This window comes from Pristis pectinata, chromosome 4, assembly GCF_009764475.1.
Source record: "Pristis pectinata isolate sPriPec2 chromosome 4, sPriPec2.1.pri, whole genome shotgun sequence".
Classification (NCBI taxonomy): domain Eukaryota; kingdom Metazoa; phylum Chordata; class Chondrichthyes; order Rhinopristiformes; family Pristidae; genus Pristis; species Pristis pectinata.
The window spans coordinates 117689850-117715752 of NC_067408.1; the positions used below are offsets into that span (position 1 = coordinate 117689850).

At 50.2% G+C, this 25903-nt stretch overlaps 1 protein-coding gene across 2 annotated transcripts in view; it reads left to right on the forward strand.

Annotated features, from left to right (window-relative positions):
• trappc10 (trafficking protein particle complex subunit 10) overlaps window positions 1-25903 on the forward strand; it is a 49177-nt gene that overhangs the window by 10805 nt on the left and 12469 nt on the right. For both annotated transcript variants that reach the window (XM_052015229.1, XM_052015230.1), the window contains exons 2-16: window positions 788-869; window positions 1385-1520; window positions 2697-2893; window positions 4195-4390; window positions 4689-4800; window positions 6219-6466; window positions 8030-8176; window positions 9020-9134; window positions 10645-10721; window positions 11638-11729; window positions 20447-20587; window positions 22429-22541; window positions 23053-23567; window positions 24257-24398; window positions 24906-25064. In XM_052015229.1, coding sequence (XP_051871189.1) covers window positions 788-869; window positions 1385-1520; window positions 2697-2893; window positions 4195-4390; window positions 4689-4800; window positions 6219-6466; window positions 8030-8176; window positions 9020-9134; window positions 10645-10721; window positions 11638-11729; window positions 20447-20587; window positions 22429-22541; window positions 23053-23567; window positions 24257-24398; window positions 24906-25064 — 2472 coding nt within the window. The remainder of the gene's footprint in view (window positions 1-787; window positions 870-1384; window positions 1521-2696; window positions 2894-4194; window positions 4391-4688; window positions 4801-6218; window positions 6467-8029; window positions 8177-9019; window positions 9135-10644; window positions 10722-11637; window positions 11730-20446; window positions 20588-22428; window positions 22542-23052; window positions 23568-24256; window positions 24399-24905; window positions 25065-25903) is intronic.

Sequence of the window (25903 nt, forward strand, 5' to 3'; positions counted from 1 at the left end):
GCTGGAGGAGGAGTACGGCACTCTTGCCTTCGGAGGAGGGGACATTGAGTATAAAAGTAGGGAAGTCGTGTTGCAGCTGTGTAAAAGTTTGGTTAGCCTGCACTTGGAGCGTTGTGTGCAGTTCTGCTCACCACAGCACAGGAAGGACGTGGCGGTTTAGGAGAAGGTGCAGAGGAGGTTCACCAGGGTGTGTGTTGGATTAGAGAGTATTAATTAGAAGGAGAGGTTGGACAAACTTGGATTGTTTTCCCTGGAGCGTCAGAGGCTGAGGGGAGACCTGATCGAAGTTTATAAAGTTATGAGAGGCATAGACAAGGTAGCCAGTCAGTCTTTGTTCCCCAGGGTGGAAATGTCAAATACTGTGGGGCATAGGTCTAAGGTGAGAGTGGAAAGTGTAAAGGAGATTAACAAGGCAAATTTATTACACAGAGTGGTGGGTGCCTGGAACAGGCTGCCAGGGAACGTGGTGGAAGCAGGTACAATAGCAATGTTTAAGAGGCATTTAGACACATCAACAGGCAGGGAATGGAGGGGACACAGACCACGTGCAGGCAGATGTGCAGTTGAATTTGGTATCGTGGTTGGCACCGTCGTCATGGGCCGAGAGGCCTGTTTCTGTGCTGTTCTGTGTTTGGTCGAGCAGTGTAGGAGTGTCCCCTCACTATGGAGGGGTGGCAGTGGAGTGTTAGGGCCCCTGGGTTTGCCAGGCAGCACTTTGTTCTGGCGAGACTGCCTGACCTTCTGGAAGTTGGAATGGGGACTGAGGTCTTGTTTTTTTTCTCTCCAGGTGCAGGAGATCAAGCCCTCTTCTCTTCCGTGTACTCAATACTTGTGCAGCAACTTCCGCGGGAACCCATGGAATGGAGAAGGTACAGTCCCTGCAACTGCTGAGGTGTGATTAGGTGTTAGATCGGGTAGATACTGGAATACACCTCTTGCCTGCTGAGCGTGGGAGCCATTTGCTGGCTTTTTCCTCAATCACTGCCTTTGGCTGTCAATGCAATGCCACCCCTTCCTTCACTGAGCCAGGGGAAAGCTTTGGCCCAGGGGTTGGCAGTCCGTTCTGGCGAGCTGAAAACCCAGTGTTGGGCAGTAACTACCACTAACTGCGCATCACGAGAGCACATTGAAAACGCTAAGTCATGATGGCTGATACTCTTTTGGAATAGAATGTATAAATGCGTAAAAATGTAAACTTGACAAGTTGGACCTCAACCTGAGCTCCATGGTCACAGCCAAAGCACCGTGTCATCTGCCATCTGGTGGTATGTGTCCTTGGCTGCCTGCTCACCACCCTGTGACGTGGTCTGATCGGCCCGGTGGCCAGGTGAGGCGGCGCTGTTGGCCAGAAGGAGAGGTTTAACGTTGTTTCCTGGTGTTCCAGGTCGTACGGTCGGCCACCCAAGATGATTCATCTGGAAGCAAATTTTGTTCAGTTTAAGGAAGAGTTGATTCCTAAGGAGGGTAACCGAGCACTGTTGACCTTCCCGTTCCTGCACATATTTTGGACGGACTGCTGTGTGAGTATGGCAGCTGGTGTGTACAGCGTGTTGTTTCTCCCCCCCTTCCTCCATCCCCAGACTCCCCTCTCTGGGTCACCTGCCTCCCTTTGTCCCTTAACTTCCATCCAAGGTTCACCCACTGAGCCTCAACCCTCCACGTGAGGGTTAATTTGCTCAGTGGGATACCAAAGGCAGAAGCTGTGGTGAACTTCAGGATGGACATAATCTAAAGGGTGATCTCCCCGCTTCTGGAGCTCACTCAGCCTTTATACCACCTCTAATGTGGAGCAGGGAGTGTCCACCTTCACACTCCACCCCCAGTCGCCAAATCCTCCTTCAATGTAGGGGTACACTTCTCACTGCCTCGGTAAAGCAGCCAGCATAATCAAAGACCCCACCCACCCCAGACATTCTCTCTTCGCACCCCCCTCCCCTCCCAAATCGGGCAGAAGATACAAAAGCCTGAAAGCACGTACCACCAGGCTCAAGGACAGCTTCTATCCCACTGTTATAAGACTATTGAATGGATTATTGGACTCTTGACCTCACAGTCTACCTCTTAATGGCCTTGCACCTTATTGTCTGCCTGCACTGCACTTTCTCTGTAACTGTGACACTTCATTCTGTTATTGTTTTCCCTTGTATTTGCTCAATGCACTGTGTAATGAATCGATCTGTATGAACAGTGTGCAAGACAGGTTTTTCACTGTACCTCGGTACATGTGACAATAATAAACCAATTACTATCTTCAATCTATACCCAAGTCTCTAGTTCCAACAGGAGCATAGTTTCATTTGTATCTCCATCTGCCTTCAGCACCTCTTTCCCCAGTGGGGAGCACTGTGTGCCTGAGTTCTTTCACAGAGACACTGAGAACTCTGCCATGGAGCTGCAATGAGGCAGGGCTGTGGGAGGTCGCGAGTGGCAATATATTTCCCCTTTGGGTTTCTGCCCCCTTCCTCCCCACCCCTGCTCCCCTTTGAGCCAAGATGCTGATTGATGTTCTCACACCAGTTGTTAGGAGAGCAGCTTCCTTCTCTCCTTTATGTGGGGAGTTGTTGTAACTGTTCAGTCAGCAGAGATCTGCTCGGGGATGATGCCCCAACACAGGCCGGTTCCAGACGGGACTGATCTTCACCAACACGGACCTCCCTGTGGTTTGTTGAAGTGTGTCCTTCCTTTGAATTTTCTAGGACACCGAGGTTTACAAAGCAACAGCAAAGGATGAGATAACAAAGTGGCAGAACATTTTAAAGGCCTACAGCAGCTCCGATTGGCTGATTGTGGTCGTGGAAAGTGATGCCAAGAAAAAGAATAAAACCAACATTCTGCCCCGAACTTCGATTGTCGACAAAATCCGAAATGACTTCTGCAACAAACAGAGTGACAGGTACAGTGGGTGCACCTGCCCCGATGAACAAGTCTGGAGCAACACACAATCTGCTGGGGAAGCTCAATCATATGGCATGGAAACAGGCCCTTCAGCCCAACTCGTCCATGCCGACTGTGTTGCCCAGCAAGTTAGTCCCAGCTGCCCGTGTTTGGCCCATCAGGACTCCATGCAGCTCCTGACGACCTCAAACGTCGACAGTTCCTTTCCTCCCACAGATGCTGCCCGACCCGCTGTTCCTCCAGCTGATTGTGTTGCTCCAGATTTCAGCATCTGCCGTCTCTGGTGTCTCTTGACTAAGGAGTCTGTCGCCGTGGCAACTGTCAGAGGTCGCCCTCACCACTATGGGGGTGAGGTTGTTCTGCGAGGAGAGATTGACTGGGATGGGTCTGCACAGTCAATGGAGCTGAGAAGAATGAGGGGTTAATTCATCGAAACTCTGAGAGGTTTAAACAAGGTGGATGCTGAGACACTGTTTCCTCAGGCTGGACAGTCTGCAACAAGGGGACATTATTCTTGGGTTCAGTGTGGATACATGAGACTGCAGATGCTGAAATCTGGAGCACCACACAAAATGCTGTAGGAACTCAGCAGGTCAGGCAGCATCTGTGGAGGGAAATGGACAGTCGACGTTTCATCAGGACTGGAAAGAAAGAGGGGAGATAACCAGTTGAATAATGGGGGTGGAGCAAGAGCTGGCAGATGGGTCCAGGTGAGGGGTGTGATGGGGAGATATATGGGTGGGAGATAACACTGGGAGGTGATAGGTGGAGGTGACAAAGGGCTGAAGAAGATGGAATCTAATAGGAGAGGACAGTGGACCATGGAATAAAGGGAGGGAGGAGGGGAGGGGAACCAGTGGGAGGAGTGTGTGGGTGATGGGCAGATCGAGAGGGTGGAGGAGGGGAAAGACGGGGACTTTCATCAGTCTTGGGTTAATGGATCAGCCATTTTAGGCTAAAGTTGGGAAGAATTTCAATGAAAATCTTTGAAATGCCCCACCTTCTGCAGTTCTTGAGTGAATTCTGCAGATCGTTGGATATTCAGGAAATCAAAGGGGATGGGTGTTGTGAAGCTAGGTGCTGATCAGTAGGGTAGAGTGATGGAGCAGAGCAGACTGTTCCTGCTCCCGATCTAGGTTCTAAAATGGGTTAACCTCGGCTCTGTAGCCATCGTGGGCCACGGTTTTTCTGTCTTCCTGGGGAGGATGGGGGGGGTGAGGGTTAGACCTGTGCGGGGAGGCTGTGCCTGTGGTTATGGACCAGGTGGAGGTGTGTGTGACTTGACCTTTCCTGCCGCAGGTGTGTGGTGCTTTCAGATCCCCTGAAAGACTCTGCCCGCACTCAGGAGTCCTGGAATGCGTTCTTCGCCAAGCTCAGGACCTTGCTGCTCATGTCATTTACCAAGAACCTGGGGAAGTTCGAGGATGACATGAGGACAATGAGGGAGAAGAGAACGGAGGCAGGCTGGAGTTTTTCCGAATACTTCATGGTTCAGGTAAGGCTGCTGCATGTGTCGCTCCCCACATCTTAAGGGAAAGTGTTTGTTTTATTTAATCCAGGGCATCATTTGTCAAAGGCAGTGTTTAATGCCCGTTCCTGATTGTTCTCAGAGGTATTGGTGAGAGACTGCCTTGAACCACCTGCTGTCCCTCTGGTGAAGGTTCTTCCACACTGCTGTTGGGGAGGGAGTTCCAGGACTTGGACCCAGTTTTGGCTTTCCTCTTCCAGAACAGACCCTCTGAGATTGAGGAGTTAATTTGGTGCTGACGTTACCTTTGCTGTGTTTTTTGAAGGAGGAGCTGGCTTTTGTCTTTGAGATGCTGCAGCAGTACGAGGACGCGCTGGTCCAGTACGATGAGCTCGACGCACTCTTCACCCAGTATGTTGTCAACTACGGAGCTGGAGGTAAGTGTTTCTGCAGCTTGTCCCAGTTGGTGAAGGCGTGCCCTGCTATGTGTGGAGTGTGCTGATCTCCCCACCAGCTGTAGTTTCAGTGCAGCTGTTGTGTGAGGGAGAGGCTAGGTCTGTTTTCCCTGCAGCAGGGGAGGTTAAGAGATAACATGATTGAAGTATATGAAATTATGATCAGTGTAGATAGGACAAACTGCAGGAAACTTCTCTCCATGTCACAGCTAGCTAAAACTAGAGGAGTAGATTTAGGGTACGGTGTACACGGATACAGCGTGATATAGATCAGTTGCAGGTGTGAGCAGAGAAATGGCAGATGGAGTTTAACCTGGATAAATGTGAGATGTTGCACCTTGGTGGGACTAATGTCAGGAGGCAGTACACTCTTAAGGGCAAGACCCTGAACAGTGTTGAAGAGCAGAGAGACCTTGGCGTGCAAGTCTGACTCATTGAAGGTGGCTACACAGGTAGACAGGGTGGTTAAGAAGCCTTATGGAATGCTTGTATTTATTAATCAAGGTACTGAGTACAGGAGTCAAGAAGTTACGATGCATCTCTATAGAACTCTGGTTAGGCGCATTTATAGCATTGCGTGCAATTCTGGTCACCTCACTATAGGAAGGATGTCGAGGCTTTAGAGAAGGTGCGGAGGAGGTTTACTAGGATGCTGCCTGGATTAGAGGGCATGTGCTATCAGGAGAGGCTGGACAAATTTGGGCTCTTTTCTCTGGAGCGGTGGAGGCTGAGGGGTGATCTGTTGGAAGTGTATAAAATTATGAGGGGCATAGATGGGTGGACAAGCAATATCTTTTTCCCATTACTGAGCGACCTAATACCAGAGGGCATGCATTTAAGGTGAGAGGGGGTAGGTTCAGAACAGATGTGAGGGATATGTTTTTTACTGAGAGAGTGATGGATGCCTGGAATGTGTTGCCTGATAGGGTGGTGGAGGCAAACTCGTTGGGGGCTTTTAAGAGGGGCTTGGATGGGCACATGAATGAGAGGAAAATAGAGGGATATGGGCATTCAGTAGGTAGGAGGGATTAGTTATGTCGGCACAACATTGTGGGCTGAAGGGCCTGTTCTGTGCTGTACTGCTCTATGTAAGAGATTTAGAGGGGATCTAAGATGGACCTTTTTCACCCAGAGAGTGGTGAGTACCTGGAATGCATTGCCGGAGAGTGGTGGAAGTGCCCAGATGAAGATTTGAATTGCTAAGGCATAGAAGTTTGTGGATCAGGAGCTGGAAGGTCTCAGTATGGAAGTGCGTATGTCTCTGCAGCTGAATATTGTCCCCTCTCCACAGTGGATGCTGTGTTGCTCCCTCTCTCCCTGGGCCCTGGCTCCCTCCTGTCGGATTGTCGGTATTAGAATCTCTGCCCATCTGACGTTTGCCTCCGTTACCTGTGTTGCAGACGGAGCCAATTGGCTGACCTCGTTCTGCCAGCCCGTGAGGAGTTGGAACGGGCTGGTCCTCCGCAAGCCCATTGACATGGAGAAGAGGGAGTTAATCCAGAAGAACCAAGCCACGCTGCTGGACCTGCGGAGCTACCTGTTCTCGCGGCAGTGCACGCTGCTGGTTCTGCTGCAGAGGCCGTGGGAGGTGGCACAGCGCGCCCTGCAACTGCTGCACAACTGCGTGCAGGAGCTGAAGCTGTTGGAGGTAACGGACCTTGTCTTTATTTCTGTTTTTAATCATTCAAGGGATGTGGGCTTCACAGGCTGAGCCAGCATTTAATTACCCATCCCTAGTTGTCCCTGAGAAGGTGGTGGTGAGCTGCCTTCCTGAACCGCCACAGTCCCTGGGGTGTGGGTGTACCCACAGTGTTGTTACAGAATGAAGTCCAGGACTTTGACCCAGCGACGGTGAAGGAACGGCGATGTATTTCCAAGTCAGGGTGGTGTGTGGCTGGGAGGGCAACTCCCAGGGGGTGGTGTTCCCCGTGCTTTTGCTGCCTTGTCCTTCTAGCTGTTCGAGGTGGTGGGTTTGGAAAGTGCTGTCTCAGGAGTCTGCTCGGCGACATCTTACTTTGGACCTTTGATAAAGATCATTGTAATGTCCCCATCATTCTGTAGGGCTGCTATATGGTAACTCGGTCATTGGGCAGGACAAAAGACCCACACTTGTGGTGTTCTTCCCTGCTCTACCCATTTGCTTATTTTCCCATTTCCCCCTCTAACATCCTCCTGGTTGTCGGAGGTAGGTGAGGCAGAAATTCTTGCCATAATTGGCAGGTATTAGGCTGTGCCGTAACCTCTCACCTTGGCTGACAAGTGTCCTTATGTTCACCCTATTGTGGTCAGGGTGAGCCATGGTTTTCTTGATGAATCTTCCTTCTGATCTAGTTCATTCGTCTTCATTCCCTTTCTCTAATTTATTCATCTTTTCCTGGGTCTCTCCCACCGTCTCATTTCCCAATCAAGCACGTAATGTCCTTGCCCCTTCGAACTCTGCCTCTCTTCAGCTTTGTTCGGCCGTGTCAAATGGTAAAGCTGAAGGCTTGCTGTCACCAGCCCAACATCTTCATGCCCATATTCACCATAGAAAGCATCCTATCCGAATGCATCACAGCTTGTTACAGCAACTGCTCTGCTCGTGACCGCAAGAAACTGCAGAGAGTTGTGGACACAGCTCAGCACGTCATGGAAACCAGCCTCCCCTCCATGGACTCTGTCTACACTCCTCACTGCCTCGGTAAAGCAGCCAACATAATCAAAGACCCCACCCACCCCGGACATTCTCTCTTCTCCCCGTGAAGTACAAAAGCCTGAAAGTAAGTACCACCAGGCTCCAGGACATCTTTTATCTTGCTGTTATAACAGTTCCCTAGTACGATATGGTGGACTCTTGACCTCACAATCTACCTCGTTGTGACCTTGCACCTTATTGTCTGCCTCCACGGCACTTTCTCTGTAACTTACACTTTATTCTGTATTCTGTTATTGTTTTCCCTTGGACTACCTCAATGCTCTGTGTAATGAAATGATGACATGCAAAACAGTTTTTTTTAACTGTACCTCTGTACACAATAATAATAAATTAATTTACCGTCACACACTCCCAGGGCAGAGACAGCACAGGGTTAGATAAAGTAAAGCTCCCTCGACACTGTCCCATCACACATTCCCATGGATCAGATATCCGGTTGTGCAATCTCTGCGCTGTTCCTTGCAGTTATTCATTGTCTCGATGGATACCTTGCTAGTTTTTGTTCTCCTTATGCAGGTGTCAGTCCCTGTTGGGGCACTGGATTGTTGGGTTTTCCTGAGCTGCCTGGAGGTCCTTCAGAGAATCGAAGGCTGCTGTGACCGAGCCCAGCTGGAGAATAATTGCTGCCACACTGTTGGACTTTGGTCGTATGCCACTGAAAAGGTATTTGAGTTACTGTTGAGCTGGTGTGAGATGTGAATGAATTGTGTCTGATGGCTTGCAAACTGGCTGTAAAGCAATAGGGTTGTCACACCAGCACCGTGGTGCAGTGGGTAGTGCTGTTGCCTCACAGTGTTCAATCCTGACCTTGGGCGCTGCCTGTGTGGCGTCTGCACATTCTCCCTGTGACTGTGTGGGTTTCCTCTGGGTGCTCCAGTTTCCTCCCACGTCCCAAAGATATGTGGGTTGGTAGGTTAGTTGGTCACAGTAAATTACCCCCAGTGGGTGGGTGAGTGGTAGAATCGGGGGGATTTGATGGGAATGTCGGGAAAATAAAATGAAATTAGTGTGAATGGGTGCTCGATGCTCAGTGCAGATTCACTGGGCCAGTTTCCGTGCTGTATGACTGACTCTCAGGCAAAGGGATCTTGGCACAACAGAATTTTATATCTATTAATGAGAGTGATTGGTCCCGTTTTCCTAATCCCCCACTCAAAGCTGACATTCCTCACCCCTAACTGGAGATAATCAATATGGTAAAGAGAAAATATGGGGGACTAAATGCTAGTAAGTACCCTAGTGTCAAATTCTCAAGTTCTAAAAAGTAGCTACAGAGATAGAGGATGCTTTCGAAATGGTCCTAGGTTCTGGAGACGTCCCAACAGATTGAAGGTAGTAAGTGTTCTTGAAAGGTTGGAGACAAATTGGGGAAGAACAGATCAGTTTGCCTGATGTCTGTTGTTGGGGAGTGCCATTGTCTGCTGTTGGGGAGATGTAGCTCGGTCACAGTGTGGGATTGTGGGCTGCAACGATGCCTGTTTACTGCCATTTTCTCTCGACCCTCAGCTGAAGTCGCTCGGTTACCTCTGTGGGCTTATAACCAAGGAAGGACCAAACTCTGAAGACCTGAACAGGACGGTGGATGTATTGGCAGGACTGGGAGCAGAGAGACCGGAAACAGGCAATTGGGACCTTGGTCTTCTGATCATCACCCACCCCCGGAGTCTCACTGCTTCGCCACACCACCCCCTCCTCCCCCGCCAGACCTTCTCCTCTCTGGTCTCCCTCTGGACTCTCCCCTCTGGTCACATCTGTCTCCCCTGCCCTCCCACCTCTCTGGGAGCCCCACTGTGGCCTCTTCCTGTGCACGTGAAATATTTGATGTATGTGTGGTGGGTTTAGCTTGGAGCCAGAATAGAGGTCACCAAGATCGCTTGGGGTTTCGGCCTGGGAATGTGTGCTTCTCCAGTGAATGAGTGTGACCAAACTTGTGGTGTCTAGCATAAGACAGTGGTGTGGTACTGGGATGATTTGGATCTTTTATTAAAGGTGAAGGTTCTGGGCATCCAGTTGTGTATAGCCAGGCTGTGCTCTGTGCTAGATCACCTCCCCCTGGAGACACAGAGCAGTGCAGCTCCACAGCCCCCCCCCCCCCCCCCACCAACCAACCTTGCCTGCTTCGTACATCCTGCAATCAAACGCAGTTTTCACACTTCAATCTCCTGCTGGACAAACCAATGTTCTGGACCACAGATCCAATGAATTCGCCCCTCTACCACAGATGGCAATTTGAACTCATGGAAATAACCAAACCTGGGATATCAGTAATGCTGACCTAAATATAAGCCAAGGTCGGACAGGCTTGGCTTGTATCTGCTGATGTTTAGCAAGTGAGAGGTGCACACAGTGCTGGGGGAACTCAGCAGCTCGGGAAGCATCTGTGGAGGGAACAGTCGACATTTTGGGCCAAGACCCTTCACAAGACCCTCCATATATGCTGCCTGATCTGCTGAGTTCCTCCAGGACTCTGTGTGTGTGTGTTGCTCCAGATTTCCAGCATCTGCAGACTCTTGTGTCTAGCAAGTGAGAGGTGATCTGATTGAAACGTGAGATCCTGAGGTCAGTGTGGAGAGAATATTTCCTCTTGTGGGGGAATATAGAGCTTGGGGGGGGGGGGGGGGGGGGGCGGTGATTACTGTTTGAAAAAAATGTGTTGCCCGTTTAAAACAGACAAGGTGACTTTTTTCCTCCTAAGGGTTGAGAGTCTTTGGAACTCTCTCCCTCAAAGACCAGTGCAAGCAGAGTGCGAATGCTTTTAAGGCAGAGGTAGATTCTTGATAACCGAGTGAAAGGTTGCGGTGGGTGGGTGGGAATGTGGAGTTAAGGTAATAATCAGAGACACGAGACTACAGACACTGGAATCTGGAGCAACAAACAATCTGCTGGAGGAATTCAGCAGCATCTGTGGGGGGAGGAATTGTTGGTGTTTCAGGTTGAAACCCTGCATCAGGATGGATGGTTACAATCACATCAGCCGCAGTTTACACAGTTGGATGGGGCTGTGTGCCGGGGCTGTCGTCGTGGGGGTGGGGGGGGGGGGGGGAGAAGTGATTTCAGTATCAGTATACTGAAGCAGCTGGCCTTCACTCTTCTACCAGACACTAAACAGAAACCTCTCTGTCCTCTTTCAGCCAACAGCCCACAGAGTCCCTACAAGACCCTGAATGAGGCGTTGTCGTCTGTGGAGGCCTTTGAGAAACATTACTTGGTAAAACCATACTCACACTGTGTACCTTGGGCTGGTGGGGGAGGAGCTCTCGGACCTGGGCTACCAGGTCGGGAGAGGGGTGGGGGTCTTCTGGACCCTGGGTTTGGGGAGGTTCTCCTGGGCCACCAGGTCATGGAGGGTAGTGGTCTCCAGTTGGCGGGGATGGAGGGGGCAGGGGTGTGCTCCTGAACCCTGGGTTGGGGGAGTTCTCCTGACCCTGGGCCACCACGTTGGGGGGAGAGGGGTTTCCTGGATTGTGGGTAGGAGGTGGATGGGGTTCCTGGGTCCTAGGCTGCTGAGGTTCTCAAGCTGGTGTGGAAGTTCATGCCCACACCTGAGCCGCAGCCGAGCAGGGCCGTGTTCCACGCCAGATCTACATCAGTGTTGATGCTGGTGCCCTGGGCCACAGGGCCTTTAGGGCCCAGCTGGCTGTGGGAAGGGGTTCAGTGCCTGCTGGGTGTTTGCCTCACCCTGCCCCTGGCACTCTGAGCTGGTCTCTGCTCATTATTACGTGGGTTACGTACATAGAGACCTCCTCTGAGGGTGGTGAACCTCTGGAATTCTCTGCTTCTGAGAGTGATGGAGACTGGGTCATTGGTTATATTTAAGGTGGAGATAGATAACACTTTGACGGATCATTGAATTGAGGGCGATGGGGAACTGGGACAGAAGAGGAGATGAGGCCAGCGTAGATCAGCCGTGATCATGTTGAATGGTGGGGCAGACTTGAGGGGCTGAGTGGCCGCCTCCTGCTCCTATTGTCTTGTGTTCTTATGACCCTGATCATCAGTCAAGGGACTGTGGGACCCTTGTATTATTGTCCCTGTTGTTTGTGGGTTGCAGAGGTTGTGTGAGGCTTGGGCGGAGTTCAAGGCTTCTCTTGGCCCTAATCCACCATTTCCTCAATTGTTCCCAGGACCTTTCGTATGCTGCTATTGAGATGTATAAAACTATTGGACGAGTCCGCTCGGCCCAGCTGTTGGGAAAGGATCTGGCTGATTTCTACATGTACGTACGTGACACATTGCAGAACAATCTGCGCGCACGGTCAAGGCTCCTCAGGAACCACCACAGCTCCCTAATGTGCACTGGAGGGTGATGTAGCTTCGGTGGTGCCAGGAGTTCTGCAGCAAATGCTGGAGAGGGTTAAAAGGAAAGTATGTGAGAAACGACAGACAGCAAACAAAACATAGAATCCACAAATATTTTGTAGGCATGTAAACAGGAAGGTTTTTGAAGAGGCGAGGTGGGCAGATCAGAGACTGAGAGAGAAATCTTCTGGTGCTGGAGCACGTGGCTGAACTACTGAGTGTATTATATCCGTCTTCGCCAGCGAAGGAGATGCTACTGGAGTCTCAGCAAAGTAGTTGCCATTCTGAATGAGCTAAAACTAGAAAGGCTTGGTGGATAAGTTACCTGATCCAGATCGGATACATCCTAGGTTACTGAGGGAAGTTGGGGAGGATATTACAGAGACTGTAATGTCCCAGCACAGCCTCAAGATTCAGGGGAATAGATTCAGGACGGAGATGAGGAGAAACTGCTTTTCCCAGAGTAGTGAATCTGTGGAATTTTCTGCCCAGGGAAGCAGCAGAGGCTACCTCATTAAATATACTTAAGACACAGATTTTTGCACAGTCAGGGAATAAAGGGTGATGGGGAAAAGCAGGTGGGTGGAGCTGAGTTCACAACCGGATCAGCCATGATCTTATTGAATGGCGGAGCAGGCTCGACAGGCCAGATGGCCGACTCCTGCTCCTATTTCTTATATTTTGTAAACGTCTACTGATTCAGGGGTGGTGCCTGAGGGCTGGAAAACCACAATGTTACACCCTTGTTCAAAGAAAGGTGTTGGGATAAACTCTGCAATTTACAGACCAGTAAATTTAACTTCAGAGATGGAGGAAAGATTTTTAGAGATTTAACAATCATTTAACAAGTCTGCAGATCTTCAAATGAGGCGTTATGGATAGAAACAAAAAGGTGGATCATTTTGCTGGGGTTAGGGGTCTCCTAATCATCAGAGGAGTCGATATGTGGATAAATCACAGAGGGATGAGTGTAATAGGGTTATAGTTGTTGGGGATTTCGACTTCCTCAATATTAACTGGGATCACTTTAGTGTGAAAGATGACAAGGGGTTGAACTTTTAAAGTGTTTCCTGGAGAGTTTTTGAGCCAGTACGCAGATAGCCCAACTAAAGAAGGTAAATAGTTTTTATTGTCAAATGTATCGAGATACAATGAAAAACTTTTGCATGCCATCCATACAGATCATTTCATCACATCAGTACATCGAGGTAGTACAAGGGAAAAGCAACAGGTTGCAGAGTAGTGTTGAAGTTACAGAGAAAGTGCCGTGCAGGCAGACAATAAGGTGCGAGGGCTGTGACAAGGGAAATGACGTAATTAGTAATTCTTCGAGTCATAGAATTTAGATTTAAGAGTAGAATGATTACAATAGAAGTAATGAGTGGATCTGCAGAGAGCAGCTCGCCACGAGTCACCACGCTCCTGCGCCATCGTGCTTGGGGGTAGTACTGAAATAATTTAGGAGAATGTAGACAGACAAATGATTGAAGTGTTTTGGAGACACTGACCATAATGCTATAAGTTTCAAAGTACTCATGGGGAGGGATAAGGATCGTCCCACAAGATCACAAGACAAGGGAGCAGAAGTAGGCCATTCGGCCCATCGAGTCTGCTCCATGCGCTAAACTAAAACTCTTCCTAACAAGCCCCAATTTCAGGCCTTATCCCCATATCCCTTGATACCTTGACTAATTAGATACCTATCTATCTCCTCCTTAAACGCCTCCAATGATCGGGCCTCCACTGCTGTATGTGGCAAAGAATTCCATAATTTCACTACCCTCTGGCTAAAGAAATTTCTCCTCGTCTCTGTTCTAAACCTGTACCCTCTAATTCTAAGATTGTGCCCTCTGGTCCTGGACTCACCCACCAAGGGAAACAGCATGGCCACATCTACTCTGTCCAGTCCTTTCAACATTCTAAATGTTTCTATGATGTCCCCTCTCATTCTTCTGCACTCCAGTGAGTATAGTCCGAAAGCCGACAAACGCTCATCATATGTAACCCAAAATTAAGGTGCTGAATTGTGGGGGAAGGTGGATTGCAATATCATGTGGCAGGACCTGGTAAAAGCAGACAGAATAACTGCTTGGAGGTAGGTCTACACTGGACAAGTGGGAGTTATTCAGAAGTTATTCTAGGGTAGGGACATGTTCGGCACAGCTTTGTGGGCCGAAGGGCCTGAATTGTGCTGTAATTGTTCTGTTCTATGTTCTAAGTGAAATGATGAGAGTTGAGGGCCAACATCAAACTGAAGTTTGAGTTCATTGTCATCTGCATAAGTCCATGTGTGCACAGGTGCAATGAAAGACTTACTTGCAGCAGCATCACAGCCACAGGGCATCATAGATAAGATATCTTTATTAGTCACATGTATGTCAAAACACACAGTGAAATACATCTTTCGTGTAGAGTGTTCTGGGGGCAGCCCGCAAGTGTCGCCGCACTTCCGGCACCAACATAGCACGCCCACAACTTCCTAACCCATACGTCTTTGGAATGTGGGAGGAAACCAGAGCACCCGGAGGAGACCCACGCAGACACGGGAAGAACGTACAAACTCCTTACAGACAGTGGCCAGAATTGAACCCGGGTCGCTGGCGCTGTAATAGCGTTACGCTAACTGCTACACTACCGTGCCTGCTATACAAGCAGCATTCACAAGAAAAATATAAACAAGTTTACACAATTTTTACAAGAAAAAACACAAATAGAACATAAAAATACAAAATTAGAACAACAAAAAAAATCCAAGTGATCAAAGAGGTCACAGTGTTGCTGAACTGCAGCGGTGATTAGGGTTGTGCTGATTGGTTCAAGAACTGAATGGTTGAAGGGAAGTAGCTGTTGGTGAAAGGCAAGGATAGCAAGTCCAGGGATCCCTGGATATCAAGTAAAATCAAAGACTAGGGAGACGTAAGAGGAAGCATGTGGCAGGTGCAGGGAACTTAAAACCAGAGAGGACTGTTGGGAGTATAGAACACGGACCTGGTGTATAGAGGGACCTCAGTGCAAGTCCAAGGATCCCAGAGGTGGCAGCATAGGTGGATAAAGTGGTGAAGAAGGCAAACAGAATACTTGCCTTCACCAGCTGGGGCAGAGAATAGAAGAGCAGGGAGGTAATGGTATAAGATATTGGTTAGACCAAAGATGGAGTATTGTGTGCAATCCTGTTTGCCACACCATAGGATGGATGTGGTTGCATTGGGCAAAGAGTTCAGGGTAGGTTCACCCCAGGTTGTTGTCTGGGGTGGAGTGTTTCAGTTTTAAGGAGAGACTGGATGGGCTGGGTTTATTATCCCTGGACTGGAGGAGGCTGAGAGGGGATCTGATAGAACCACACAAAATTGAGGGGCATAAATGGGGTAGACAGTGGGGAACCTTTCCCCATGGTAGAGGTATCTAAAGGTAGACAGCATAGGTTTTAAGTTTAGAGGGGATCTGAGGAAGAACTTTTTCACCTGGAATGCTGTTGGAATCTGGAACCTGGAACACACTGCCTGAGGGGTTGGCAGAAGGAGTATTCTCGCAATATTTAAGGATATTTAGAAGAACATTTGGACCACCAAGGCATAGAAGGCTCTGGACCACGTGCTGGTAAATGGGCTCGTGCAGAGGGGTGCTTGATGGTCAGCATGGACGTGGGGGGCTGAAGGGTCACCCAGCACAGAAACTGGCCCCATGATTCTGAATCTCATTTGACTGCCTCCAGCACTAGTGTATCCTTAAGAGGACCAAAGTTATGCACAGTACTCCAGCTGTGGCCTCACCAACACCTGCAAGATGCTTCCAGATGTCTAAACACCAACCCCTTTGCAACACTAATGAGGGTCACTGCCTCCATCTCCTTGGGTGGTCAGTGTAAGGCTACCTCCTTTAGCCAAAGTGGTGAGAGAGGGACTCCTTTCTTCCCCTTAATAATGGTTTTCTGCACCCTTTTTCTTCTTCCCCCCCCTCCCCACTGCTGAGGGTAGTCAATGAGAGAATCTCCATCAAGGGTGGTCAGAGTAAAGGTACCATCCTGCTTTACACAGGCTCTGCTGAGACTACATCTGGAGTATTGTGTACAAGTCTGGTCTCTCTGTTGAGGAAGGCGATATGTGTTGGAGGGAATGCAAAACAAAATGATGGCTGATGTTCTACCACACACTGTTTTCTGGCATGACCTCCACATTCCTTGATCCCTGTGTATTCAGAAATCTGTTGATCTCGGTTTTGAATGAATCAGCATGAGAGCTTCCACAGCCCCTGGGGTGCAGAATTCCAAAGGTTAACCATCTCACCAAGTTAAATGGCTTTCTCCTCTGGGGGGTGGGGGGAAGGGTTAGATAGATCTTAGAGCAGGATAAAATGTCAGCACAACGTTATGGGCCAAAGGGCCTGTACTGTGCTGTAATGTTCTGTGTTATCTTGAGACTGTAGCTTCGAGTTCTCGACTCCTTGGCCTCCCTGTGTCTACCAGTCAAGCCCTCTAAGAATTTTGCATGTACATTGAGGTCACTGGTCATTCTTCTGAACTCTGAAGAGAGGTCTGCCTCTCCCAGTGTCAGTTCTGCTACCCGGGACCAATCCGCTAGTGATTCTTCCCTGTACTCTCTCAGTAGCAAATATATCCTTCTGAAGTAAAGGAGCCTAAAATCGTACACAGTTCTACAAGTGTGGTCTGTCAACAGCCTGTGCAATTGCAGTAAGATGTGTTTACTGTTGTCCTTTAATGCAGCATGTTCAGGTACAACATGCCATTGCCGCTTTAATTGCCTCCTGCAGTGATTGGTGTGCAACAATGCCAAGGTCACTTGAACATCAATGTTTCGCCGCCCTCTCTCGCTCTGTGTTTAAAAATACTTTGTGTTTCTGTTTATTCTACTGAATAAGTGGAATGTACAAGTGTTAGTTAGACCATACCTAGTGTTCTGGTCGCCCAGCTATAGGATGGATGTCATTAAGCTGGAGAGGGTTCAGAAAAGATTCACGGGGATGTTACCAGCACTGGAGGGCTTGAGTTATAAGGAGAGGCTGGACAGGCGGGGACTGTTTTCCTGGAGCGAAGGAGGCTGAGGGGTGACCTGACACAGGTTTATAAAATCATGGGGGGCTTAGGGTAGGTGGCATCAGTCTTCGTCCCAGGGTAGGGGAGTCTAAAACTAGGGGTCATAGGTTTAAGGTGAGAGGGGAAACGTTTACAGGAGGCCTGAGGGGCAAGTTATTCCACTAGGGTGGTGGGTGTGTGGAACGAGCTGCCAGAGGAGGTGGTAGAGGTGGGTAGTTACATTTGAACAGATTCATGGATAGCAAGGGTGTAGAGGGATGTGGGACTAGCTCAGGTCAGCAACTTGGTCGGCATGAATCCATTAGTGGATAACTGTGCATTTTTCCAAACACAGTGGCGGAGGTGCAACAGGTAGATGCACCTCAAAGCTCTAGAGACCTGGGTTTAATCCTGACCAGGTGCTGTCTGTGTGGAGTTAGACTACGTGTGTGTCCCCCAGGTGCTCTGGTCTCCTCCCACATCCCAGTGATGTGCTAGTTGCCACTGCAAATTACCCCTCGGCGTAGGCAGGTGGTAGGAGAGATAGGGAAAGGTAAACAAGCGGGGGAATGTAATGAGTGGGAAAAGTCTCTGACCTGACACCACTGTTTCTCCAGTTTAACCTCTAACCTTGTGCCTGTAGTTCCAGTTGACCCTTTCTGCATTCCTCTTATAGCTGTGTTGAAGGGCAGTGACTTGAATAGTTTGCAGTGCTCCATTTGTCCATCATGCCAGTGAATTTTACAGGCTGAATATAATCGTCCTGATGTTGTCCCCTCTGCCTCATGATCATCTTTACTTGCTGTTGTCTCAACATCCCAGCAGGAACCCATACAAGGATTTACGCGTGTGACTTCCAACTTCCCCGTTCCTGCGCAACCTTAACCATGCTGTTTTGCTTTGTATTGTCTCTCTTCATTCTTCCTTGCCACGTCGATCGCTTCAGCTTCACCATTTCATCGGGCGCTCTGCATTCAGCCAGTCTGTTGCTGTCTTCATGCACTCTGTTCCTGTCAGCCTCGCTGTTCATCACACTTCCAGACTGTGTCACCTGATTTGGAACCTTTACTGCATTCCCATGTCCATTGTTTTCCTTTAGTGCGATCCTGATGTACTTGTATATGGAATGATGCATCTGCACAGCACGCAAACGAAAGCTTTTCACTGTATCTCAGAACATGTGACAATAATAAACCAATTAAATATTAAAATAATTATATAATGACTGGGAATCCACTATGTAGCATCCCGTTGTCTGAAAATCATATGGACACTTAGAGCATAGAAGAGTACAGGACAGGCCCTTCAGCCCACAATGTTGTGCTGACCTATATGAACCTACTCCATGATCAATCTAACCCTTCCCTCCTACACAGCCCATAACCCTCTGTTTTTCTTACATCCATGTGCCTATCTAAGAGCCTTTTAAATATCCCTATTGTATCAGCCTCTAGCACCACCCCCGGCAGTGCATTCCAGGCACCCACCACTCTCAGTGTAAAAAAAAACCTAACTCTGACATCTCCCCTGAACATTCCTCCTCTGACCTTAAATGGATGTCCTCTGGTATTTGCTATTACAGCCTTGGGGAAAAGGTGCTGGCTGTCCACTCTATCTATGCCCCTTATAATCTTATACACCTCTGGTCAAGTCGCCTCTCATCCATTGCTCCAAAGAGAAAAGCCCTAGTTCGCTCAACCTATCCTCATAAGACATGCTCTCCAATCCAGGCAGCATCCTGGTAAATCTCCTCTGCACCCTCTCTAAAGCTTCCACATCCTTCCTATAATGAGCCGACCAGAATTGAACACAATACTCCAAGTGTGGTCTGACCAGAGTTTTCTAGAGCTGCAACATTACCTTGAGGCTTTTGAACTCAATACCCCAACTAATGAAGGCCAGCACTCCAGATGCCTTCTTAACAACCCTATCGACATGCGTGGCAACTTTGAGGGATCTATGGACGTGGACCCCAAGATCCCTCTGTTCCTCCACACTGCTCAGAATCCTGCCATTAACCTTGTACTCCGCCTTCATGTTCATTCTTCCAAAGTGTATCACTTCACACTTTTCCGGATTGAGCTCCATCTGCCATTTCTCCACCCGACTCTGCATCCTGTCGATATTGTAACCTATGACAACCTTCTGCACTATCCACAACCCCTCCAAACCTTCATGTCATCTGCAAACTTACTAACCCATCCCTCCACTTCCTCATCCAAGTCATTTATAAAAATCACAAAGAGCAGGGGTCCCAGAACAGATCCCTGTGGAACACCACTGGTCACCAACCTCCAGGCAGAATACACTCCATCTGCTACCACCCTCTGCCTTCTGTGGGCAAGCCAATTCCGTATCCACACAGCCAAGTCTCCAGGGATCCCATGCTTCATGACTTTCTTGGTGAGCCTACCATGGGGGATCCTTGTCAGATGCCTTACTGAAGTCCATATACACCACATCCACTGCTCTACCAGTATCTATTTTTTTTGTCACTGCGGAAAAACTCAATTAGGCTTGTGAGGCACGACCTGCCCCTCACAAAGCCATACTGACTATCCCTATTAAGACTATGCTTCTCCAAATGTATGTAAATCCTGTCCCTAAGAATCCTCTCCAATAGTTTGCCCACCATTGACATAAGACTCACTGGTCTATAATTCCCAAGGTTATCCCCATTACCTTTCTTGAACAAGTGAACAACGTTTGCCATCCTCTGATTCTCTGGTACCGCTCCTGTGGCTAGGGAGGATGCAAAGATCATTGTCAACACCCCAGCAATCTCTTCCCTCACCTCCCTGTAGTAACCTGGGGTATATCCCGTCTGGCCCAGGGGACTTATCTATCCAAATGTTTTTCAGAAGCTCCAACACTGCCTCTTTCTTAACCTCAACATGCTCCAGCACATTAGCCTGTTCTATGCTGACTACACATTCATCAAAGTCTCTCTCCCTGGTGAACACTGAAGGAAAGTATTCATTAAGGACCTCCCCTACCTCCTCCACCTCCAGGCACACATTTCTCTCTTAGTCGCTGAGCGGTCCTTCCCTCACTCTAGTCATCCTCCTGTTCCTCACGTGTGTGTAGAACGCCTTGGGGTTTTTCTTAATTCTACTCGCCAAGGCCTTCTCATGTCTCCTTCTAGCTCTCCTAAGTCCCTTCTTAAGCTCCTAGCTGGCTACATTATAATTTTCAGGAACCCTGCCTGATTTTTGCTTCGTTAAGCTCAAGTATGCTGCTTTATGCCGATTCCTTACCCATGCTGTTACTGATCCTTCAATTCCATGTCATCGTTTTGCTAACAAGCCTTTTGTGTCGAACTTTATCAAATGCCTTCTGAAAATCCGTGTAGATAACATCGACTGCATCCCCTTCATCAACCTTCTCTGCTACCTTATCAAAAATATCCGGTCAGATTTGTCAGGCGCAGATTTCTGCTGCCTCTCCTTTTATATCTCGGATGTGTCCTTTTGCTGATAGATAAAGGGTAGGCTTTTAGAATACAAATCAGATGATCGTACCAGGATCTGGCGTGTGTTTTCTCTCCACTCCAGCTGTCTGACCAATATCTTTATTACCTGTCAGTTGCTGTCCTGTCCTTTCAGGCGGAAAGGAGAACCGGAGAAGGCAGAAAGCTACCTGCAGGAGGCACTGAAGACGTACCTGTCGGAAGGCTGGGCTTTACTCATTGCCCACACCAGGAAACAACTGGCCGAGTGTCAGAACCGGCTTCAGCAGACTGAGAAGTATCCTTTGCCATGTGTCCAGCCCACAGTCTGTGCACACAGGAGACGTTGGTGAGACCACACCTGGAGTATTGTGTGCAGTTCTGGTTGCCCAGCTATAGGAAGGATGTCACTAAGCTGGAGAGGATGCAGAAAAAATTCACGAGGATATTGCCGAGACTGGAGGGCTTGAGTTATAAGACCATAAGACAAAGGAGCAGAAGTTGGCCATTCGGCCTATCGATTCTGCTCTGCCTGCCATTCTATCATGAGCTGACCCATTCTCCCATTTAGCCCCACTCCCCCACCTTCTCACCATAACCTTTGATGCCCTGGCTACTCAGATACCTATCAATCTCTGCCTTAAATACACCCAATGACTTTGCCTCCACAGCCGCCCGTGGCAACAAATTCCACGGATTCACCACTCTCTGGCTAAAGAAATTTCTCCGCATCTCTGTTCTGAATGGGCGCCCTTCAGTCCTGAAGTCGTGCCCTCTTGGGAGCCCTCTCTAAGGAGAGGCTGGAGCTGTTTTACCTGGAACGAAGGAAGCTGAAGGGTGACATTAGAGGTTTATAAAATCATGAGAGGCAGAGATAAGGTGGATGGTCAATTGGCCTCGCAACCTGCAGTTCTTTGGGATGTAGGAGGAAACCGGGCACCCGGAGGAAACCCATATGGTTGCAGGGAGAACGTGCAAACGCCACACAGACAGCTCCGGAGGTCAAAATTGAACCTGGGTCTCAGGCAGCAGTTCTCGCTGAGGGTTAGATACTTCCAGTTCTCCACCCTCAGAGCTGTGGATGCAGAATTGAAGCACGTCGTTGGCTGAGGCGTAATTTTGCACTTGGTGGTTACAGGGAACAGGCAGGAAAGTGGACCCAAGACCAAGGTTTGGATCGGTGCTGCTTCTATCCATGAAGAACAGGCTGGAGGAGCCGATTCCTGCTGCTGTTGACACACAAGTGTGAAAGGAGAAGGAATCAAGTTCAGGTTTATTGTCATAGGCATATGTACCCTGGGTATAAATGCCATGAAAGTCAGCTTTTCACAGCAGCAGCACGGTACGTTACAGACGTGACAAGCATAAGATAAACTTAAATTAACATAACTTTACATAATTTACACAAAGTAAACATAACGACATTGGTGCAAACTGAGAGAGGAAATAGTCTGGAGGTAGTGTCAGGGTTTTCAGGTGGGTTCAAGAACCTGACGGCAGTGGGGAAGAAGCTGTTGTTGAACCGTGAGGTGTGGGTCTTCAGGCTCCTGTACCTCCTGCCTGATGGCAGTATTGAGAAGAGGGCACGGCCCGGATGGTGGGGGTCCCTGATGATGGATGTCGCCTTGCTGAGACATCGGCTCTGGTAGATGCCCTCAATGGTGGGGACAGCTGTACCTGTGATGGAACTGGCTGAGTCCACCGCGCTCTCTGGCCTCTTGCGTTCCTGTGCGCTGGAGTCCCCACACCAGGCCGTGATGCACCCGGTCAGGATGCCTTCCACTGAACATCTGTAAAGGTTTCAGTCTTCGATGACATGCCAAATCTCCTTAAACTTCTAAGAAAGTTGCTGGCGCACCTTCTTCATGGTTATATGGTGAGCTAATGAGGTGCAGGGAGGGGCTCCAGTGGAGCAAACACTAATTGGACCAGTGAGACAAATAGCTGCTACTCTCCACATATAAACTTCTACTACATTGTTCAGTAAATGCCTCCGTGTTTCCCCCTGTGTCTTTATTGAGGTGAGTAGTGTGTGCTGCAGCTGCTGGTTTCACTGGAAGGTTGGTCAGTGACTCCACACCTCGCACACTGCATTGGAACCGCGTACGTCACGTTACGTCCCTGAACCCAGTTTGCCAGCTACCTGCAGACGAGCAGCCTGTTGGCTGTGGACAGCCATCTCCCCGAGGTGGAGCGGACTCGCTTCTGTCAGGAGATCCTGAGGCTGTCCAGGCAGCTGGCCAGTGAACAGGGTGAGGCATTTGATCCCCGCGTTACAGAAGGCAGGGCGACCACAGCGTGGGCAGGCGGGCTGGGGGAGACGAGGGGTGAATTAGTTGAGTGGTATGGTTCATTATACAGGCAGCTGCTAACGGTCGCAGATTGGATACGTGACAGAAGGGGGTGGGGGGGTTGTGTGTGTGGTGGCGTTTTGCTGTGGGGGGTGGTTTAGGCTGGGTCGGTAGAGGGGTTTGCGATGAGGGCTTTAGACTGGAGGTGGGGAGGAATATAGGATAAGGTGGGCTTCAAATTGGGGGTGGGGTGGGATTGGCTGGCCCCCCCCCCCCCCCCCCCCCCCCCCCGGGGATTGGCATTAGCTCTGCGTGTGTGTGTGTGTGTGTGGGGGGGGTGGGGGGGCCTGGATCGGGATTGGCCCCTGGGGTTGGGGGGCCTGGATCGGGATTGGCCCCAGGGTTGGGTTGGGTTCATCAGTCAGCACGGTTTCCACGCAGTGGTAGTTGACGGTCTTTGCTCTGTGTTTAGAGGACCGTCTGCTGCTGGGGATGGAGGGCTTTGCCCAGCTGAAGAGCCTGCGCTTCGACCCAGCGGCCGCGCTGGTGCACGTGGGGGGCACCCTGGACATGGAGCTGACTGTCCACAGCCTCATGCCCATCCCAGTGCCCCTGGACCACCTTTCCATCCACCTACACCTTGCCATCAACAAAGACCCGTCCAAGAGGAGCGGAGAGTGGGCAGGGCGGGGACGGAACGCCACCGGGGTCTACCTCTTCCCGGGTGAGCATGGAAGCCCGGGCTGCCCTCGGAGCAGCCAGCCCTCCATCGAACTGTACGAAATGCACGACCGGAGTCCGTCCGACAGCTCACTGAACTCCAGCGGCATCGTTTGCAAGAACATGCACCTACTCCTGCGGAGGCAGGAGAGCAGCTCGTCCATCGAGCGGTCCTCGGGGCTGGTGGTGGAGGAGACCGCACACGTCCTGCGGACCGCCGCAGTGCTGATGCAGCCGGGAACCAACAGCATCCGCTTCAAGACCCAGGCCAGTGCTTTCACAACCTCTCGAGCCAAAATGTCCTGTCCGCACTCACTCCCACTGCCCCTGTGTGTGTGGCTGTGTCCGTGAACGCGCACTCCTTTACATGTGGTACAGAATATCCGTCAACTCCTCTGTGTGTGGGGCCCATCCCCCAGTGAGGGTCAGTGTATGTGTGACCTGTCCCCCGGTGAGGGTCAGTGTGCGTGTGTGTGTGTGTGTGGGACCCGTCCCTCGGTGAGGGTCAGTGTGTGTGTGTGTGTGGGACCCGTCCCCCGGTGAGGGTCAGTGTGTGTGTGTGTGTGGGACCCGTCCCCCGGTGGGGGTCTGTGTGTGTGTGTGGGACCTGTCCCCTGGTGAGGGTCAGTGTGTGTGTGTGTGGGACCCATCCCCCGGTGAGGGTCAGTGTGTGTGTGTGTGTGTGTGTGTGTGTGTGGGACCCGTCCCCCGGTGAGGGTCTGTGTGTGTGTGTGTGGGACCCGTCCCCCGGTGAGGGTCACTGTGTGTGTGGGACCCGTTCCCCGGTGAGGGTCTGTGTGTGTGTGTGTGGGACCCGTCCCCCGGTGAGGGTCTGTGTGTGTGGGACCTGTCCCCCGGTGAGGGTCAGTGCCTGCAACAGTTGAGAACAGGAATGTCTTGCACTGTTTGAACTGTGTTTGTGTTATTGCCACGATTTGACTTCCATTTTTGCTCAGGCCAAGGAAGCAGGTACCTACACCCTGCGGCAGCTGTCTGCCTCTCTGGGCCGGGTGCAGTTCACCCTCCCTCACATCTATCCCATCGTTCAGTATGAAGTTTACTCCCAGGAACCACAGCTGAAGGTGGAGCCTTTAACTGGTGAGTCTGTCCTTGGTGGAATTCAGTGTGTTGGAGAACCGAACCCCCTTGGTTAATGGAGAATCCTGATGCAGGGTTTCGACCTGAAATGTCGATAGTTCTCTCCCCCCACAGATGCCGCCTGACCTGCTGAGTTCCTCCAGCAGATTGTTTGCTGCTCCAGATTCCAGCATCTGGTCTCTGGTGAATGGGGAGCGGTGAACGGGTGGGTTTTGGTTTATACCAGTGGGTATGGAGGAGTCTCTGTACTGTTCCACTCTGGGGTAAGTGGTGGTGTTCGTGCTGAGAGTTTCTCGCAGCTCTCCGATGGTTCCTGAAGCCGCAGCTGCCCGTTCTTTCCCAACAGCAGGGTGAATTTTCCCCAAGGGAGAATCGCTTTATCCCAACTGCACTGGGTAATGTTGGAGGAAAATGGCTCCCACTCTCCTCGAGTCTCATGTATCATTTGATTCATTTCACAGAGTCTGGGGATCCAGAGTTGACTCCGTGCTCCTGTCTTTTTTCCAGAGAGTCTCCTGGCTGGCATCTCTCAGAGGGTGAAGTTTACGATACACACGGGACATTACACGGTGAAGAGCGGAGACGCACTGCAGCTGAGCATCAGTGACACCCTACCCATCCTGCATTCAGCAAGCAGCACTGCGTCCGTGTCCACCAACAGCGGCGGTACGCGGGGCGGTACCTGGGCCACGGTCCTCAGTGGGAGGGAGCTCTGGGAGGGTTCTGTTACTGTCCTGCTGAATGTGGATGGAGTAACTGAGATGGGCTGTTGGTGTCTGTAAGATACATGGGAAGATAATATATCATGTCCCTGCCCTGGGAGTGTGTGACGGGACGGTGCAGAGGGGGCTTCACTCTGTATCTAACTGTCCCTGCCCTGGGAGTGTGTGATGGGACGGTGCAGAGGGAGCTTCACTCTGTATCTCACTGTCCCTGCCCTGGGAGTGTGTGACGGGACGGTGCAGAGGGGGCTTTGCTCTGTATCTAACTGTCCCTGCCCTGGGAGTGTGTGATGGGACGGTGTAGAGGGAGCTTTACTCTCTCTAACTTTTTTAAAAAAGAGGTTTTTTACACATTTTCGGTAGGTGATCATTTTTATCAGAATATATACAAACTCAGATTCAATTTAAAACATGACCATTCTTGTCGAGGATGCACTCCAGCCTCTGCAGATGACCACGTCTCAGACTCTGGTAAAATCAGGCAGCTCCTTTGGAGAAGTATTGCTGATGCTCGCTACGTGGGAGCTGCATGCTGACCTGAAAGTGGTGTCCTGTCGGAAACCAGCTCTCACCATCTCTGCAGGTACCTCAGCATGGACTGAAGGTGAAGAGTTACAACCCGGGTACGAGCGAGCAGTGACTGACGCCCTCCTCGTTCAGGAGACTTGGAACCGTGGCAGAGAACCAGTGTTTCCTCTTGTCCCAGAAGGGATTGATGAGCTGCTTCCAGACCTTGGCAGCAAACGTAGGGGCTGGCAACAAACCTGAACCACCACGTGGGTC